The sequence below is a fragment of the Triticum aestivum genome, chromosome 2B, assembly GCF_018294505.1.
Source record: "Triticum aestivum cultivar Chinese Spring chromosome 2B, IWGSC CS RefSeq v2.1, whole genome shotgun sequence".
NCBI lineage: Eukaryota > Viridiplantae > Streptophyta > Magnoliopsida > Poales > Poaceae > Triticum > Triticum aestivum.
The window spans coordinates 121,109,261-121,128,893 of NC_057798.1; the positions used below are offsets into that span (position 1 = coordinate 121,109,261).

Sequence of the window (19,633 nt, forward strand, 5' to 3'; positions counted from 1 at the left end):
TTTTGCACATGCATTCCTATCCTATTCCTGTCTATTTCCTATCCCTGCATTGTTAGAATCCTCAAATTCAAACAAGCCCTTACTCAATTACTTATGTTACAAATATGTGTCAAAGAAAACCTTGTGTGGTTTTTCCTGCTCCTGCAGCGCTGTGTTCCACCCCAGCTCAGCTGCTCCAACGATGGAAGGGTTCACCACAGCAGGGATCCGCTCTCCAGACTGTCTTTGGCCACCTTAGATCTTCTTCCCCGCCGCCGGCAGCCACGACAACTGCATTACCATCATCAACTGAGCAGATGACCTTGAGGACTACATGAGGCCGCAAGAGAGGTCGCACTCTTCCGTGTCTGCTTACGTTATGCGTCGCTTAATATGATGACATGCTACATTATCGTCGTGTTCACCTATTAGATTCCGAGTCAGGTCCAAACTAATGATGAAACTTGAGTTTTTAAATGGTTGTGGGGTACATATTGGGGCAGCAATCAGTACTATCTGTCTACTATCTAGTTAATCTCCGGTATCTACTATGAGTTTCATGTTGGGTGCAAACAAACATTAAAGGAGCCATTATCTGTATTTTTTAACTAAAGCTATTATCTGCCTGCTATCATTGGTTTTGGGTCTATCCACAGTTTGCTACCATCACTCTGGATTTATGCATGCACTCCTTACATAATCTCGCTATGTTTTATTCCTATGCATGCCAGTTATTGTACACAATGGAACTGATCATGTAGAGCAAAGGAGACGAGCCTTGCGTGGAAATAAAATTTCATGCAGACGTTGTTCCATGGTGGGCGCAAAGGCAGCCCCCCTCCACCCATTTTGGATCGTAATCAAGAGGAAGATAACTGTTCTGAGGGGGATTCAGAAGGAGAAGACTACTCCTATTTACCCCATGAGGTCTTCGCTCTAACTTGGCATGCTGATGTTGGTAATATCATGCATATGGTGCCTTGCATTGCTTACTGTATACATTGAAGATGTCATCTGCTTAGTTTAAACATGCTTTTTGTCAATGCCATATGTTTAGTTCTTTATCGTATATGTGAATCATGCAATGCCATCTTGTCTAGCCAGGCATCATATATGTGAATTTTGCAATGCCACCCTGGTTAGCTAGTCATCTTATATGTGAATTATATCATGCCATCATTTTTTTATTACGTGTTAAATTTGTCAACAATTTTAGTACATTCAATTACTCTTCCTGTGCATCAGCCATTCGGCACGGTCATGGAAAAATCTGGAGTGGAAACAAGGTCTTCAGAGCAGACAATGCTATCTGACGAAGCGCATGTCTTGTTGGTTACCCATAGCTCCTCAGAGGAGGATTCAGAGACAGATGACCAGTCATATTCCCCCCCCCCCGAGGTGCATGCCCTAACTTGGCAGGGTTATGTTGCTCTATCATGCGTATGGTATCTTGCATTGCTATGTCATTTGCTTAGTTTAGACATGCTTTGTGTGAATGCCACCTGTTTAGTGTCTAATTACCATATATGTGAATTATGCAATGCCATCTTGTTGCAAGACATTATATATGTGAATTATGCAATGTTATCTTGAAATTTGTGTTAGCCTCGGGAGTCCACTTGAAGTCACCCATCTGCTTCAAGAGCCAATATAATGGGAGCGCCTTCTCGCGGAGCCGGGAGATGAACCGGCTAAGGGAGGCGACACATCCGACCAGCCGTTGGATGTCCTTCAGCTTCTGAGGAGGTTTGAGCTTCTCCAACGCTTTGATCTTAATTGGATTTGCTCTGACCCCATGCTGAGAGATGACGAATCCGAGGAGCTTCCCGGATGGCACGCCAAAAAAACGCACTTTCTCCGGATTGAGCTTGATGTTGAATGCGCGAAGGCTTTTAAATATCTCGTGCAAACCGTTGATGAGGGTGTCAGCTTTTCTGGTCTTGAAAACCACGTCGTCTGCGTACGCCTCCATGGTTTCCCTGATCTACGACTGCAAACATGTCTGGATTACCCGTTGATATGTGGCCTCTGCGCTTTTCTGCCCAAAGGGCATAGTGATGAAGCAGAAAGGGTCGTAAATGGCGATGAAAGAAGTAGCCTATTGATCAGACACCTTCTTCTTGATCTAGTTGTACCTGGAGTACCCATCCAGAAAACAGAGGAGGTCATGTCCATCGTTTGCGTCGATGATCTGGTTGATGCATGGCAATGGAAAATGGTCCTTTGGGCACACAATGTATGTCTTCCTTGAAATCAACACAAAGACGTCGGGATTTATCCTTCTACGACACCATGAGCCGGTTTGACAACCAGTCTGAGTGCTTGACTTCTTGGTGATGCCGGCTTCCGGATGTTTAGCCATCTCTCACTCATAGCTTGACACTTGGATTCCGAGAAGGATGGGTCGATATGCTTAACTCAATTTGAATTCCTAGCATATGTTGAGTAAAGAAGGATGCTCGGATTTTTCTTCACGGACACACTACTAGAGAAAAGCTTACTAGTGGCGTTGGTTTTTTACATACTAGTAGCGCGGCCACCCACGCTACTGCTAGGGCGCTACAGCTATTATTTAATAGTAGCGCGTTTCTGAACAAGCGCTGCAGCTAAAATACTTATTAGTAGCGCTGCTTCCTCCACCAGCGCTACTACTATCATCACGTAGTAGTAGCGCCCTATTTTCTCCCCACGCTACAAGTAGGCAAATAGAAATAAAAATAAAAAAAGCAGTCAGGTGCAATATTCATGGAAATCAAGACAAGTCCAGTGCAAATAAACTAAGTTCACAGAACCATCTCACAAACATTAACGACAGTACCACATTTAATATAACCACACAATCTCACAAACTCATATAGTAGCCAACAATGCATGGATAGATCATAGTTGATAAGTCTACTAGGTAGTCATACTAGCATATATATGGTTCAACAGCCACACGCATGCATATGAAGTTCTAGATGATGTCAATGACGACCATCATCCTCAAGCCTGGGTGGTGGGTGTTCCTTATAGTAATTAGGATTGCCTGTCCAACATGAAGATTCTTGCCGACGAGGAAGCTCTTCCACCCAACCGAGTTGAAGTGTGTGCGACCGTTCGTGTCCATGCCGTACGCACAAGTGGTGACGGAGCCCCTTGCGGTAAGGCGTATTCCAGCAGAGCCTTCTTCATCAGGCTTGATACCACAACTCTCAGATAGGCTCTTTGGCAATTTCTGAATAAGAAAAACATATCAATTAATAAGTAGCCTCACACATTCTACACGAAGCATATATATCATCGGACTCTACACTAAGTATATATATCATCGGACTCTACACTAAGTATAACAATAAAGCATATAAGATTCACTAAGCATATATATCATCGGACTCTACACTAAGTATAACAATAAAGCATATAAGATTCACTAAGCATATAAGATTCACTAAGCATATATATCATCGGACTCTACACTAAGTATAACAATAAAGCATATAAGATTCACTAAGCATATATATCATCGGACTCTACACTAAGTATAACAATAAAGCATATAAGATTCACTAAGCATAGATTCACTAAGCATATAAGATTCAGTAAGCATATAAGATTCACTAAGCATATATATGATCGGACTCTACACTAAAGTATAACAATAAAGCATATAAGATTCACTATGCATATATATCATCAGACTCTACACTAAGTATGACAATAAAGCATATCATCAAATTACTCTAAAAACTATGGTAAATGCAACATACCATCATATGCCGATCAACCATGGTACTTGTCAGGCGGGTCACGAATGGCACCCCGACGAAGTCAGCACGTGGTGGAATGATGTCCCATAGGTTGCACACCTCCTCCTCGCTCAACTTCATTCTTTGAGCTACGATGGCATCACCGAGTGGGTCGTCATCATCCTCATCATCCTCATCATCCTCATAATCTTCTGATTTGTTGATATAAATCACGACCAGCTTGGGTCTTTCAGCTCTGAAGGAGAAGCTGATCAACTCACCACCGGTGATACACATGTTGTCGATGAAACGGACCCATCCATCTCCTCCCACCCGCGTCATCTTTCGTCCTTTCTCGATCTCCATAGTGTAGGGGCCCCCAGGAGCCTCAAATGTCACAGAGTCTCTAGTCAGATTGTTGAATTCTGACCTCACATTGCATGGGACAATCTGTGTACAAAAAGCAAAATGATATATACACGATGCATTAATGCCAATAACACTAAAAACAAAATAGTAGTTACTAGTTTCATATAACTTATTACCGCCGCATGAAGAAAACTAGACTCTTAGATGCCAAACAGCGTGCCAGTTGCAAGGCTGCTGGCGCACCTTGACTTGCACCGTCGACATGGTGGTGGTGGTGGTGGTGGCGCCATTTCCCTAAAACAATATGATTAAAGGATTAGCGATCCAAAAAGTAAAGATAAAGTTTTCATAGCTAGAGTTCACATGGCAAGCAAAATAACAACTAAAAAGTAAACATAAAGCTAGCAATCTAGTAAACTAATGTCCCCAACTCTTCAGATGAAGCGTCGCTATCAGCATGAAATTTGCACTAAACACAAGGTTAAACAATACTAGTAGCTCAATAATCTAGAGATGTAACAAACAAATATATGGCAAAACATAACAATACTTTGATCTCATCTCATCTTCGTTAATCACAACAAAGCACACTAAATAAACTACCCCCTTCTCATATCAGTAATCCTAAATCTTGATGATTTCTGAGTATAGCACTTACAAATTAACTATTTTTCTATGATAGGAACATGAGCTTGTAGCTTTGTCTCTCACATGAACAGCACCTAGTGGCCAAGCCCATACTTTTTTGGCCATGAACATCACCTCAAAAAAATCTACATTTGTTAACCAAACTGAACACTAACCCATCTGACCATCAATATTCATTAGGGTTAATTTGAGAAACAACAAGGAAAACACTTGATACAACCCGAACCGAGCACTTACACTCCTATAGAAGCAATATCCATAACATCACATCAGAAAAGTCCAAACCGCCCAACCACAAAGCAAAAAATCAAACATGAGCCAGCCCAATCCAATGCCAAATCGGCAACACCATGGTAACAATAAGCACACATCAAACAACCAACCCAAACCCCAACATGAAAACCACCAAAATCCTTTACTCTCTCCCCTATGAGCCAGCACGTAAAGAGAGGAAAAGGCGCCAATCATGTCAGCAACAACCAACCAAAATCCTCTACTCTCTCCCCTATGTGATACTAATTAACAGTAGGATCTAGAGATGCATATGTGATACTAATTAACCGTAGGATCGATTGGAGCCATGCATCGAAGCGGGGAGCCACCGTGCAATCCCTAAATCCCAAAACATGGCGAGCCGCCGCGGCAAATCGATTGGAGCCCCTACGACGAACCCTAACTGAGAGATCGAGAGGAGCTACTGTGGCGCGCGCAGGGAGGAGGAGATCGAGAGGGGGACTTACGGGGCTGGAGCGTTGGAGGAGGTGAGAGGCGACTGCGCGTGGTGGCGGCGCACAGCACCGTCGACGGGGGTGAGGCGGCCGGGGACGAACCCTAACCACGGCGGCGGCGGCGTCGGGTGGAGGGGGTCGATTGTGAGAGGGGGGTACGGGGGTGCTCGATCGGGCCGGTTTTCTTTAGCTATAGTAGTAGCGCTGGTTGGAGCACCACGCTACTGCTAAGCCCACCAGCTGTAGCGCCCTTTCAGAACAAACGCTACAGCTAAGTGGGCTACAGATGCTGCCCTACGGCCCATGTAACAGTAGCGCTGCCCAAGCAAACAAACGTTGTTGTTATATGTTAGTAGTAGTGTGTTTTCTACACAGCGCTACTGGTAATTACTAGTAGCGTGGGGTCACAAAAACTCACTATTGGTAAACTTCTATCTACAAGCATTTTCCTAGTAGTGACACACACAAAATATGGTGTTTACACAGTGGGATCAGCATATAATTTTCTAAGAACACTAATTTTCTGGAGAGACAGAAGGACAGATGGCAAGGCGGCTACTTCAGATAGAAAGATCACGGAGAAACATTGGAGGAAACTACTTGCAGTTCACTGCCCAAATAAAAATGAACTTAATTTTGTGGAGGTTGGACCATAATTGTCTCTCAATGGGTGCTCAACTCCAACTGAGATCAATCCCCACAAGGTATGATTGCTATTTCTGCAATAAGGAGGAAACCACTAAACATTGCTTTTTGTAGTGCTATTATATATGTTAAAAATCTGGAAAGAACTTAAGATTATGGTATTTGCCTGGAAAGTTTTGATCACATTAGGCAATGGGTTTTAGAGTGGATACAAAATGGTAAATATTTTCACTCTGGCATTATGGTAGTGGCAATATGGCATGTATGCAAAAATAGAAATTTATGTCATAATGGCGAGGCTTTAATTCATCTTCTTCATGTAGTGGGAAAGATCAAAGCTTATGTTGAACTTATCAATCTACACTCTTTCAGTTCGGTCATTTCCATTGGACGTGAGACCTTCAAGTCGAACCAAAACTTATCTCTGCCGCCGGATGGGTCAGTGCTCGTCAATATAGATGAAGTGATATTCTCCCAATCCTCAAGAGCGGGCTTTGGTGTAGTGATACATGGTCACCAAGGAAGAGTGCAGGTAGCAAACAAAGGTTACTTTGAACGAGTTCAAATTTCTAAAGTAGCAGAAGCCATGGCACTTCATCAAGCCTCCTTGCCGATAACTCTGGCATACAAAACATCATGGTAGCATCAGATTGCCTATCGCTGATCAACAAAATCAAGCGTCTAGGTTTTGATAGGTCCCCTATTGGAGCCACGGGCCACAAAGTTTGTAGCTTGTACTTTCATCTAGGTCAATCGTTCTTGTAATGAGGCAGCACATGTTCAGGCTAAATCGCCAGAGCATGATGTTTGGTCCTGTTGGCTATGTAATCAAGAGCATTATCCATAATGAACTAGTTATTAACGAATAAAAGGATGCAGCTACCCATTACCTAAAAAACTCCATTTATAAGCATGCAAATTTGCCGGCAACTAATCATGCATGTGAAGAAATCCAACATAAATACTATATAAAAGTAAAGCAAATTAAAGTTCCTTTTAAATAAATCCAATGAAAGATATTAGCTATTATGAGGATTAATAGCCTAAATATCCAAGTGGTGAGAAAAACAAGTGAGAAAAGAGAGAGTGAATGGAAAAAACCGAAAGATGGGTTTATTCCGATCAACATCAACATTGCTTTTGACTATGAGTTGTGCACATGCGGTATTGGAGTGGTGGCTTGAGATGAGATGGGAAGGTTCAAGGTTGACTGCATTGAAGAAGATACTTATTCCATTGACGTTGTGACAATGGAAGCTCAAGCCATACAAAGAGGACTAGCTTTGCTGAATGAATTGGGGTTTAACAAGATCATCATCCAGTCAGATTTCCTCCAAGCAATTGAAACTCTCGAAGAAGGGAATTGTCTGCCACAACAGTCACTCCTTATTTCACCGATATTTGTATGTAGGCATCTACCTTTGCTAAAGTTGACTTTAGCTTTTTTAATAGAGATGCTAATTATGTTGCTCGTTATTTAGATAGGGAGGCTTAGAACAACCCAAATGTTTAGGTTGACGACCCCCAGGTTTCTTGCTAAAGCTTCTTGCATAGGGATGCTAATTATGGTGGTGTTCCGTTTGATGGCAAGGCTAGGTTGGCTGAGGATAGCCACGTTTCGTTGTTTTGGTTTGGTGGGATTGGCTGTGGTTGATAACCACTTTTTATTGTTTGGTTGGAAGGATGAGAATTGGATAGGTTGTCATGATGACCTCTTCACCATGAGAAGATGAGATTACCCATACGCATGCATTTTTAGCACATTTTTGTGGTATCTCATTATACCATATTCTTGTACTCGTTTTTTTTACCATCCGTAAACTAGTATACAAATAATTGTTCATAGGAAACCGTAAAATAATAATAATAGTTGTTGTACTATATGAACTACTTTGAAACACAAAATTGGTGCCAGAAATAGCTCAATCGCACAGCATATCACATAGATTGTGACAATCAGAAGCTTTTCTAGCTTTTCCAAACCAAAATTGCACATATGAACCACATTCAGAAAATTAACTACATTAAATTTTATAAAGTACATATGACAACCGTTTTTAAGGGAGCTCTCCATGTACCTTGAAAATGCTGAGAAAGAGACATGAGTTAGTATATGATCTAAAGTTGCAAATAGAATTCCTTGAGAAAAGTTGACAGTAAAAACCAAAATAGACTAAATATAGCATGAGCGATCCTAAAAATCCCTCAAAGGAGATAATAAAGAACCCAAAGCAGATGTTATCCTACTGCAAGGGTGGTCTTAAGTTCTGCTCCTTTTTTCTGGAATTGATTTCTTTTAAAGATTACTTCCGGATTTAGGTGTTTTTAGTGAGTCCCCATAAAGCTCCCAGACGGTGTATTTTGTTTAAATGAGGTCCTCAATAACGGGACATGAATATAGTGAATAAAGCCATTGCGATCCCCATAAAAGGAGTAGTGGCCCAAGATTATTCTCGGTTAGCTACTAGTATTACTTCCCAATCCATCGAAAACGTCAATTTACGGGTTACAAAAGGAAATTTCCGAGCTCGACAGCACCCCTAAGTGATGTGAGCTAACAGCTCAAATACAACTCCTTTTTTCGAAGCATGCAGGAGAACTACGTGTAATCAGTATAGGAATAGAGAGAGAAAAAAGTACAAAGTCTTAAAAAACATACAGAAAAAACGACCAAAAACAAAAGGAAGACCAGGGGCGCAACACACAGAACTATACAGACAAGGCTTCAAAGCACTTAGTTGCCTTAAACCACTCAAAAGCATCACCCCTGATGAAGTTGGCCAGTGTATCAATCGAGGCCGACTTGTCCTCAGAGACTCTTATTACGCTCTTTCCAAACGGACCAAGCAACCAATACGATAGCAGTAGCAGTTCGTACAACGGAGAACATTGCAAAGGGGGATTGGAAAGAAGGGGAGGAAGGGCGCCACCCCGGTGGGTATTCAGTGGGGTGGGGGGGGGGGGAGGATTAGGGAAGGGGTCTGCATTTTCGTAGGAACTGCACTCATGTAGACGTTTCTCAACTTCTCACATACGGTGGAGAAGCGTCATGCCCCGATAATCGCCATCGGAGGCGAGGTCGAGCGCAGACGGCCTGTTCCACTTTGCGGCAGTGATCAACCTCGACCTCAACCCCGCGGCAATAAACCTGTTGCCGGCGTTGGACGGCAGAACATTGGCGCTGATCCTTCTTGTGGCGGCCCACGGCGGGCTGAAGATTCCCCACGAAATTGAGCGGAGGATAATGTCGCCGGGAACGTTCCTTGGTGTGCGCCACAATGAGAGTATGGAGTCACAATGCACAAATGCCACCTGATTGTTTTTGCAGTAAATATAGTGCTGTTTGTAAGAAGTCATGTGTATCTCTTGCGCAACTTCTTACAAAAAGCAACGGAGATAGTACTAGAACCGATTTGTAACTGTATATACTCTGCCTCAAGCCATACCCTGCTTTTTGTCACATTTGCATATCTGGTACGAACAAAGGTTCCGTAAACAGAAAATGTCTATTCATATTTTATTTGTAAATCATTTGGTAGATTATCACAGCTATTCTCCAGTAACATATCTGAAAGTAAGCACCAAGCTGCACAACAGTCAGCACCGCAAACATTGCGTATCTCGTAGTAAATTCCAACTTGGTTTGCGAACAAATTGCTAGATTATCACAAATATTTGAAAAATAAGCACAGAACTGTTCCTGTTTGTAAGACGAAGCCATGTAGCTCTTACACAACTTACAAAAACAAAGAAGATGGTAGAACCAATTTGTATATCTCCGATTTGTACCACTTACACAAAAACAAAAACAAAGAAGATGGTATATATCACCCTGCTTCTAGTCACATTGCATATCTGATAAAAACAAAGGTTCCAAAAATAGAAATTATCTAGTAATATTTGATTTGTGAATCTAATTTGGTAGATTATCACAACTATTCACCCATGACATATCTGAAAATAAGCACCGAGCCGCACAACAGTCAGCACCGCAAACAAGCCTGCGTCCGTCTCAAAAGGAAAGCCTGATGATTCCATCCAGTACATAATGCTCCAAGTTGCTGCTCCATACCTCCAGACGTCAAGGTTTCATCTCCCAGCGGCATCAATATCAGATATCTGAATTAGAAATGCAGGCATCAGTCATATCTGAATCAACATTAAGAAAAATACTGAGTGCTTTAAGCAATATAATTTATTAGTACAAATATAGTAAGAAATGCAATCAATTGGAAATGACAATGAACACAGTACAAACATGCAAAGGTACAGGGCAATATAACTTCAAAAAAAGTAGCTAATCCAAGTCTAATCCGGCATGATAGAACATTGTTTTCCTTTATTCTTACGATGGTCTCAAAAATAATGACGAGTATATCCCCAAGATGAGAAACATATGACCTGAGTTTATGCCTGGCTAACATACTACACTTATCAAACAAAGACTGAGCTATCCACATCTGCTGTCCCTCCTCCATCTCTGCTCCGTCGCCTCTGTCACGGCCTAACCCACACTACACCTTCCACGGCGACCTGTATGGAAGGTGGTGGTGCTGAGCCCCGTGCGCTGGAGACAGCGACAAGAGCTCCACAAGCAGTAGCAGTGTGATGCCACCGACGCTAGCAACAATACCTGCAGGGTCGGCTTGGATGGTTCCCATCACCTCCGTGGCCCTTCCTGTTCACCATCCTCCATCCATCCCCACCAGACCAGGAGGAGGAGCAGTGTGACAGCCACTCCGCTGCCCGGTCTGAGCCGGCAAGCAGAGAGAGCTCTTCCAGCGCCATGATGAGAAGTAGCTCCACAGACGCCGGCAGCGACACCGCTAATCTGACTTGAACCGCTTCGGTTTCTGTCACCTCCCTCTCCTTTTCCTGCCTGCCCGCCTCCCTGGCGCCATCCCCACAACCGCCTCGCTCGTCTGCCCATAATATGCCAGGGTTTGAGTCTTGCAACAATGGCCCTCTGTGTGATCGTCGAGATCAGGGATCAGAGAGAGCACCTTTTAGTTGTTCGAACAGGGGCTAAACCACTCACAGCTTCTTGCGGCTTCCTAATGACACGAGCAGTTAACCAAATTCAGGCCACACATAGGTGTAATACCCCACTCCTGCTTTTTGTGTGTTTGATGGATGGTGTACAAATGAACTACAAGCTTGAGCTGAGTACTCACAGCTAGTTTTGGTAGTGCTCGGGTGGGCTTCTAGCTGCCCCAGGCACCCTTCTCTTCCTCTCTCTAGATTCTTCTCTAAAAGCTAGCCATCAAGTTCTTGGGATCCTGCACCTCGACATGGCTCAAGACAATCGATAACTCTTTGACGGTGTAAGTGACTCCGGCCGAGGCTCAAACGGAGGGTCATTGGCTTGGCGGTCTTGGAGCAGGCTCGCAAAAAGCAGCGTGCAAGATTGGCCAACATCAAAGAGGGGGACGCAAACACAAAAAAATTCAACGAAGGATCAACGGAAGGCGTCGCAAAAACTACATCCATAGGATCAAGCACAACCATGGGTGGATCAACGAGCATGAAGGAAAAGAGAAGGTGATTCATGACCACTTCGCCTAGGCCAACCGTGGGTGGATCACCGAGCATGAAGGAGAAGAGAAGGTGATTCATGACCACTTCGCCGATGCCATGGGGAAGGAGAATTCACGGCATCATGATTTTAATTGGGATGAGCTAGGCCTCAAGCTGCATAACTTGGACTCCCTCGCGGAGCCCATTTCTTCGGAGGAGGTCCAAGAGGCCATCAATCTTATGCCGAGCGATAAGGCTCCCGGGCCGGATGGATTCACCGGGATATTCTTCAAGTCTTGTTGGGACATCATAAAAGAGGATGTCACACATGTGATCTCGCTCTTCAGCAACCTCCACACCAACAACCTTCATTGGCACAACTCAGCTAACATTGTGCTTATTCTGAAAAAGGAGGGCGTCGAGGAATCACCGACTTCCGGCGTATTAGACTCATCCACGCCATCACTAAGATTGTCGCCAAAATCTTAGCAATGCGGCTTGCCCCACACATGAACAAGTTAGTCTCCAACGCCCAAAGTACCTTCATAAAGACGAGGAGCATTCCTGACAATTTCATGTACGTGAAAAATCTTGCGCAACGCCTCCACAAGAGCAAAACCCCGTCCCTCCTCCTCAAGATGGACATTCCGAAGGCCTTCGACTCCCGCCAAGTGGGAATATATCATTGACATCACACAACACCGTGGACTCCCAAGCACTTTCCGGAATTGGATCACCACTCTTGTGCACCTCCTCTTCGAGGGTGCTCCTCAACAGCATCCCCGAAAATCATATCACACATGGTCACGACCTTCGTCAAGGGGACCCCTCCCCCCCTACTTTTTCTCATCGCCATCGACCCTCTTCAGAAAATCCTCGATATGGCCATCATCAAAACTTCCCTCTACGCCGACAATGCGGCTATGTTCATCGCCCCCATCAAGAAAGACATAGACAATCTCTCCCTCTTGCTTAATGCATTTGGCGACATCACGAGCCTCCACATGAACTTTCAGAAAATCTCAGTGGTTCCAATTCAGTGTGGCCACATCCCCCATGATGATATTCTCCAAAGCTTGTCGGCTTCGATGAAATATTTGGGTCTACCCCTCTTGGTCTGGCAACTCAAAGTCAGGGATTTTCAGTTCCTTGTGGACAAGATGGCTGTCGAGCTTGTCCCCTGGGATGGCCAAAGTATCATCGCCATTAGACGTGTTGCTCTTGTCAAGTCCGTGCTCTTCTCGCAAGCCATCTACTTTATTACCCCGCTCATCGTCCACCCAAGCATCCTACATAATGTCAACAAGCTTGATAGGGCCTTCCTTTGGGCGGGAACAGACAAGACCATCGGTGCAAAGTGCAAGGTTAATTGGGACACAGTTTGCCGACCATTCGAGTATGAACTCGGCATTCTTAATTCGGTGAAAATTGCGAGAGCTCTTCGTCTGCGGTGGCTTCGGTACTAGCTGAAGGAGTCCACCAAGTTGCGGGTTGGATCCGGCAACCCTTGCGACGAGATGGATATGAACCTTTTCTATGCCTCCTCCACCATCATAGTGGGCAACGACGCGTGCACCCCTTTTTGGGATGCCCCTTGGGTGCGTGACCGCAAGCCAAAAGACATCGCACCCCTCATTTATGAAGCGTCCTCCCAAAAATATGGAAGCTTCGTGAATAAATGATGACGCTTGGGTTCGTAAAATCAAGGTCACCACCAACTTCACCTTCGCGCATCTGCGACAATTCATTGTGCTTTGGACCACCATTCGTGGCTACGTAAGATCAAGGTCACCACCAACTTCACCTTCGTGCATCTGCGGCAATTCATTGTGCTTTGGACCACCATTCGTGGCTACACCCTCAAGGATAATGCCAAAGATGACATCATCTGGTAGCATACCGAGAGCATGATCTACACGGCCAAGTCCGCTTACTTGGCACAATTCTTTGGCCTTCTCCGCTCCCCCATGGAATAGGCGGTTTGGAAGGCTTGAGCTCCACCGAAGGTCAAATTGTTTGCATGGTTGGCCATGCAAAATAGGGTTTAGACCGCTGACCGGTTGGCCAAGCAGGGATGACCTGACTATGGACTTTGCCATCTATGCAAGCGCAAGCAGGAATCCATTGAGCATCTCATGTTCAAGTGCAGATACTCCATGAGGCTCTAGGGCATGATCAAGGAATGGCTTCAACTTGAAAGCATTGACACTACCACTGGCACTCGGCGAGTTCCATCAAAGATTGTGGACAACTCTTTGCAACTCTACCATTCCAAACCGGAAGGCAATGGCTTCTCTCACACTTCTCACCTCTTGGACAATCTAGAACAAATGGAACACCCGTATCTTCCAACTCAAGAGCTCACCACTGGCGGTTCTCCTCGCGAGTATTAAGTCGGAGGTTCTAACTTGGGTAGCCGTAGGTGCAAAATATTTGGGTGTAATCACGGCGCAAGAGTCTATTGATTCCGTGCTCTCACACCTTGGTGTTGTAACAAAAACCTCAACTCTATTACCTCTTAATTAATGAATGAGGCAAGTCTTCTGGCTCCTTTCAAAAAACAAAGTTCTTGGGATCGCTCCCCTTCTGCAAGCCATGGTCTTGCCCTTATATAGAGTTCTAGAGGACCTACAATGGCTCCTTAACTACAAAGGTAAAAGGTTACGGTAGCCTTCGTTGCTCATGCGTCCACCGCTGAGTTCACCAAGAGTGGCAGGTAAACAATTGCCTGAATCCCATTTCTCTCTGATCGAGAGATACACCTGGTCGCGGTCGCCGTTCTAGGCTCCACCCGTCAGCATCTGATGATCGACAGAGGCTGCAGCTCTTGACAAGGCGCTAGGGCCTTGGTCAAAAAGTGGCCATGTGAAGTCGTGACAATATGCTCAACTGCCCCCCTTATCGCGCAGGGAATCATGATACCACCTTGTGAAAGAGTCCTCATTCCCTTAAAATGCGTAGCCTACGATGGGCTACGGTCGATAGCCTGCCTGGCATTTAATGCCCGATCGGCCATGCCCCAATTCGCGTTGCCTGACCCAACAACTTGAGCCCAGGGTAACCATGCTCAGAGGCTTTGGCCGTGTTCAAGAGCCTGGTGGTGTTCGGGAACGGATCGAGGTGCCACTGCTCTTTTAGTTGTGCCACGTGTCGAGCTTAGAGTATATCTTCTACTCTTTTTGGATGATTTATGATTTGCTTGATTGGCTCATAGCAAGACTGAACGAAACCAAGCTTCTCCAACATAGGCCACAACTTAACATATTTAAGTTGGGGAAATATTTTATTGAGAGGCCCATTTAGGTGTCCCGGGAACCCAGTTTTCCAATACACCGTTAGTTTAGGATATGAATTCTGGAATTGGGAGGATTCAAGAGGCTTGGGTATTTTGCCATCAAGGGATTTCGTACAATCGAATTTTTCGGATGCTTTGAATTTTGGTTGTCATTTGTTTGTTCAAGAGCTTCCGGGGTCGACATTTTGTGGGATAATTAGGAAACATACATTATTGCCGTGATCAAAATGTACGAGCTATAGAGTCATACATAGCATGGAAATATGTTTGCTCTATCCTTCATTTTTGAGTCAGATAATATGAATAGGAACAGAATTGATTGGCCAGCTGGGAAAGCCTTGCACATGAGACGGACAAGTGCAAGGAGGCGGAACAGAGTAGTCAAATTATAAACAAAAATGATGGCGAATTCTTGAGGATCCTATTTCCGCGTCACCATACTAGCATGTGTCTCGCTGTAGATTAAGGAATCATGGAATTAATTGATACTTCTATTTGCATACAACAAAACCTGTATAGCATAGAGCAGTAAGATTATTTTACCTAAATATATGCTTGCAACGATTTCAGCACTCGTGGAGTAGAGTGTGCTAATGCATGCATAATTTTTCTAGCCTAGCTAAACACACTTCTATTTGCATACAACAGAACATATATTTTTTCTGATCTAGCTTTTAGCTAGAGGCCATGTTCGAAGTAATGTTCTGTTGGAAAGGCAATTAAGGAGCTTGATGCAGGTTATTAGGAATATTGTTTTATCTACTTATAAATTAGAGAGATGAACCACAAATTTATCATTTCATCATTGTTTGAACTTTTTTGGCTAATGCTATTCTCTTGCATAAAAGGGTAATCAATTTCGTTTCTTATTGTGTTTGAATACTTCTATATCATGCTGTGTCCAATCATTTCAGTATGGTATCACTGTATCAGTGTGCCATAGTCATGCAAGAAGAAAACTGCATGGAAGTTTTCTCAATAAGGTTGAATATGTAGAAAGAAATGTTTAGAAAATTACCATGATTTCGAAGTTCAAAGGCTTGGTTCTGATGTGGTTTGATGCATTTTCAGCTCATTAAGGATTCTCTGGGTAGAGTTTACTTACCTTTTATGTGGGCATACACATGCTACCTATTATAATTGTAGGCGGTCTCTAATTTTATTATTTTTGAAATGTCTTTACTACGTTCTCTCAGCAGTATTTTTGGCATGCAATATTAGCTACAAGTGTCGTCACAAAAAGAAAAGGGCTACAAGTGGTAGTTTACTTTTCTGCAGCAACGGAAATTGAAGGAAATGCAGTCATTTGCTGCACGAGTAATATTTTTCTGAAACATTGCTAAGTTACTAAAACTTGAATGGAATGTTTCCAGGTATATGTGATGTAATACATCAGAAAGACATGGATGAAAGTTCCCATTCAAGATTCATATTTTTTCCCTTCCCCTGCCAACACTTAATTCTTAATTCAACCCATGAAAACAATCTACTTATTTTCCCTTTGGTCTGCCAGTTTTTTTTCTTTTAGGTCTATGAAAGTCCTTATCCCACCTGATCGATTTCCATTAAGCCAGCTCACTGATGGCAAAAAGAACTGTACAATTACAGGGAATGTGGTGGGGAGGGAGGCGCAACTCCAGAAGTCAGGAACACCAAAGACAAAAGAGACGAAAATGAAGGTAGCGGAACAAATTTTCATTAGAAATCACCGTCTTAGTTAGGCACGTGTCCTTTTGTTCTTTTTCTTACCGCCTTAAAAACAACACATATGAATAAATTAGCGTGTGAATTGAAACTTTGTTTTCTGTCTACAGATAATTATGGAAAGCATGTTCCATATCATGCTTCATCTTTCTTGTGATATTCTGTTCCGCATGAACACCAACGAATATTAGGATGCTTCAGACTTGGACAAGAGCATAGTTGTGCACATTCTCTTTGTGCTAAAGTTCCATATGTTCATTTGCTTAGATTTGTGATAATAATATTATTCAGCGCAGCTCACATAGTATGGCAGACCACTTGTGTAGAGAAGCAGCAACATAAGAATTGTGCTAAGCAACATGGATATGCAAATAAGGAATGCTTTTGTTGTTCTCTTTCGTACCTATACAATTATGCAAGCGAGCTAAGCTGCTAAACCTCTTTGGCTCTGTGTCAGTGTGCCCATGTCTGTGCGTGTAGTTGGTGTTTCTCAATAAAAAAAATGTCTAGCTACTTGCCCCGCCATAAGCTACCAGCCCCAACGATAGCCGGCGTGGCGAAACGCACCTACCCATCTAGTACTTCTTGATCTCCTATGTTCCACGACTTTTCAATTGCATGAATAACAGCTTGCTGAAACAATTATTAATGACATAGCAGACTACTAATACCTGCATAATATATTAGTATCGCAAAGTCCTATGGAGTGCAAAGTACAAGTATGAAAATAGAGAGGAAGGTTACCATGTCGAAGAGTTGGTAAAGACAAGGATGGTGGGAAACCGGCAAACAGATGAGCACCCTTGTTATTGCGCTTTGATGCAAGGAACAACTCAAGCTGTAAAGTCTTCAGATTCAACGAAACCAAATGGAATGGATATTGGTCGTCTTCTCCAAGCCCTTGTAGGAGTAAGTATCCCCCCGCTACGCCCATGAATATATAGCCGCCATTATTTACGGGTAAATTGAACGTTGCCTCTGACAGCCACTGGTTTGCACCAACTCCATCATTTTGCAACACATAATACCTGAGTTCAGTTGTGAAATGCTCATTAATAAACATCTTAATCCTTCCATTCGCTGCCTCCAAAATGGCAACCTGTGCTTCATTTTCACCGGTGCCATCTGGGAGGTCCACAACTGAGAAACCCATGCTGCGTGTGTCGAGCATGAGCAACTTGCTTGCCGGAGAAAGCACCCAACAGAAGTAGCCGTGTGCATAGTGGCGTATTACTGACCGCCGGTATGACTCTGGCTGGTTACCTGATCCTGTGAGCAAACTGATCCAATTGTCAAATGTAACAGCACGCCATTGTTCAGCACCTGAACCTGAAGAGAAGATGAGGAGGACCAGCTTGGTTTTGCACTGCACCAAGCAAATAACTCTGAAAGACAAGCCGTCCTCATCCTCGGCCGCCGGAGGAGCAAGGAAGGGCTCGAAACGCAGCACGTCGGGTGGCTGCACCAAGGCGGCTAGGTCGTCGGGGATGGAAGGTAGCAGGATGTAGCGCCGGGACAGGGGGTCACAGACAGCCAGGTCCCTGACAAAGACGTGGCAGTCGAAATTGGTGCCCTCTGGGACGCCGGAAAAGAGGGCGCGGCCGTCCCGCAAGTCGCGCCTACGCCAGCGCGCGGGGTTGGGGAGGAAGGCGCATGAGAAGTCGGCGGCGGCGGCGTCGTCAAGCCCGGAGAAAGCGGCCGCGGCGGCCGCGGAGGGGTGCGGCGGCTGGGCCAGTTGCAGCAGCGGCCGGTCCCAGCGGGGCCGGGGAAGGGGAGAGACGATGCCCAGTAGAGACGGCGGGTAGCGAGTGCGGAACCGGCGGAGGAAGCGGTGATTCGTGACGAGGCGGCGGATGGAGACTCGGGCCATGGAGGCGCGGACGAGGTCGCCGGCGTCGGAGAGGCAGAGGAGGATTTCCTCGAGCATCTCGTTTGGTAGGGTGAGCAGCGTCGTCGGCGGGATGTCGCCTGGAAGGCAGCGAAGCGCCGACGACGCCATTGGGATCGATCTGGACTTCTGGAGTATGGATTGGGAGGGGGAAATGGGGTTTCCGTTTCCTTGCTCTTTCTTGCTCTCTCCTGGTCCTGGGGACTCGGGAGTGTGGACTGAAAGAATTGGGCCGCTGGTTCTGGAAACGGTGCGACTGTTTCCCGAAAAATACACTTTGTTTCAGCCGGTCTTTGCAAAATTGCTTTCGTTGGAAAAAATAGTGAAGACAAAAAATAGTTTGCAATTTTTTTCTACATCCTCTGTGTATTGCAAAATTTCCGTCCGCAACAACATCCATGTTAAAAAAGTGAAGACAAAAAAAATCTTCAACATCACCTATGTTGCAAAAGGTTTCTGCAAATGAATTCCATTGCAAAGGGCTCTGCAACACTATCCTTGTTGCAATGGTGAAGACCATGCTAGACGTTGGATGACATCAGATATCATGGCTGCCGAGGCGACGAATATTTTAAAAATATCAGCTAGCCGACATTTTAAAAATATCAGCTAGCCGACATTTAGCATATGCCCCGAAAGCTATCCACGATGCCATGCGCAAAATTTCCATGATTCATGGCCATGCTGTAAACTTTCCGTGATTATCGTTACGTTGCGCCAAGGAGCAAGCGGGGGAACGTGCACTCTTCATTATCTCTTGATCACAAAATGAAGCTCGGTTGTACAAAAATTAAGCATGCCTTAAGTTCTGTTTTCACGTACTCCCTTCGTCACAAAATTCTTGTCATATCTAGACTAATTTAAAACAAGAATTTTAGGACGGAGGGAATATATGATTAAGTTAATTGTCTGTATCACATATGCAGAGGCCGGAAAGATCGCCTTTTCAAAAGAGATGTGCACATGAATGAGTGTATGTAAATGTTTATGTTTGTATTGTGTTGGGTTAAGTATAATATCCATATTCAATCATTTCTTTTATACGTGGGTATCAAAAACAAAATTTGATCATAAATTAAGCATGTCTAAATTATATTCCCTTTTTTTGCGGGGAAAATTATGTTCCCTTTTA

At 44.2% G+C, this 19,633-nt stretch overlaps 1 protein-coding gene across 1 annotated transcript; it reads right to left on the minus strand.

Annotated features, from left to right (window-relative positions):
* Positions 1 to 9,780: 9,780 nt before the first annotated feature.
* On the minus strand, positions 9,781 to 18,745 carry LOC123043830 (uncharacterized). The gene is made up of 2 exons (XM_044466422.1): positions 17,358 to 18,745; positions 9,781 to 10,216 (listed from the first exon to the last, which is right to left on the minus strand). The coding sequence occupies exons 1-2, from the start codon at positions 18,610 to 18,612 to the stop codon at positions 10,209 to 10,211; spliced, it is 1,263 nt and encodes a 420-aa protein (XP_044322357.1). The 5' UTR covers positions 18,613 to 18,745; the 3' UTR covers positions 9,781 to 10,208.
* Positions 18,746 to 19,633: the final 888 nt, after the last annotated feature.

Excerpts from the sequence above, each read along its gene's own strand:
- LOC123043830 (XM_044466422.1), bottom strand. The coding sequence starts at position 18,612 with ATGGCGTCGTCGGCGCTTCGCTGCCTTCCAGGCGACATCCCGCCGACG.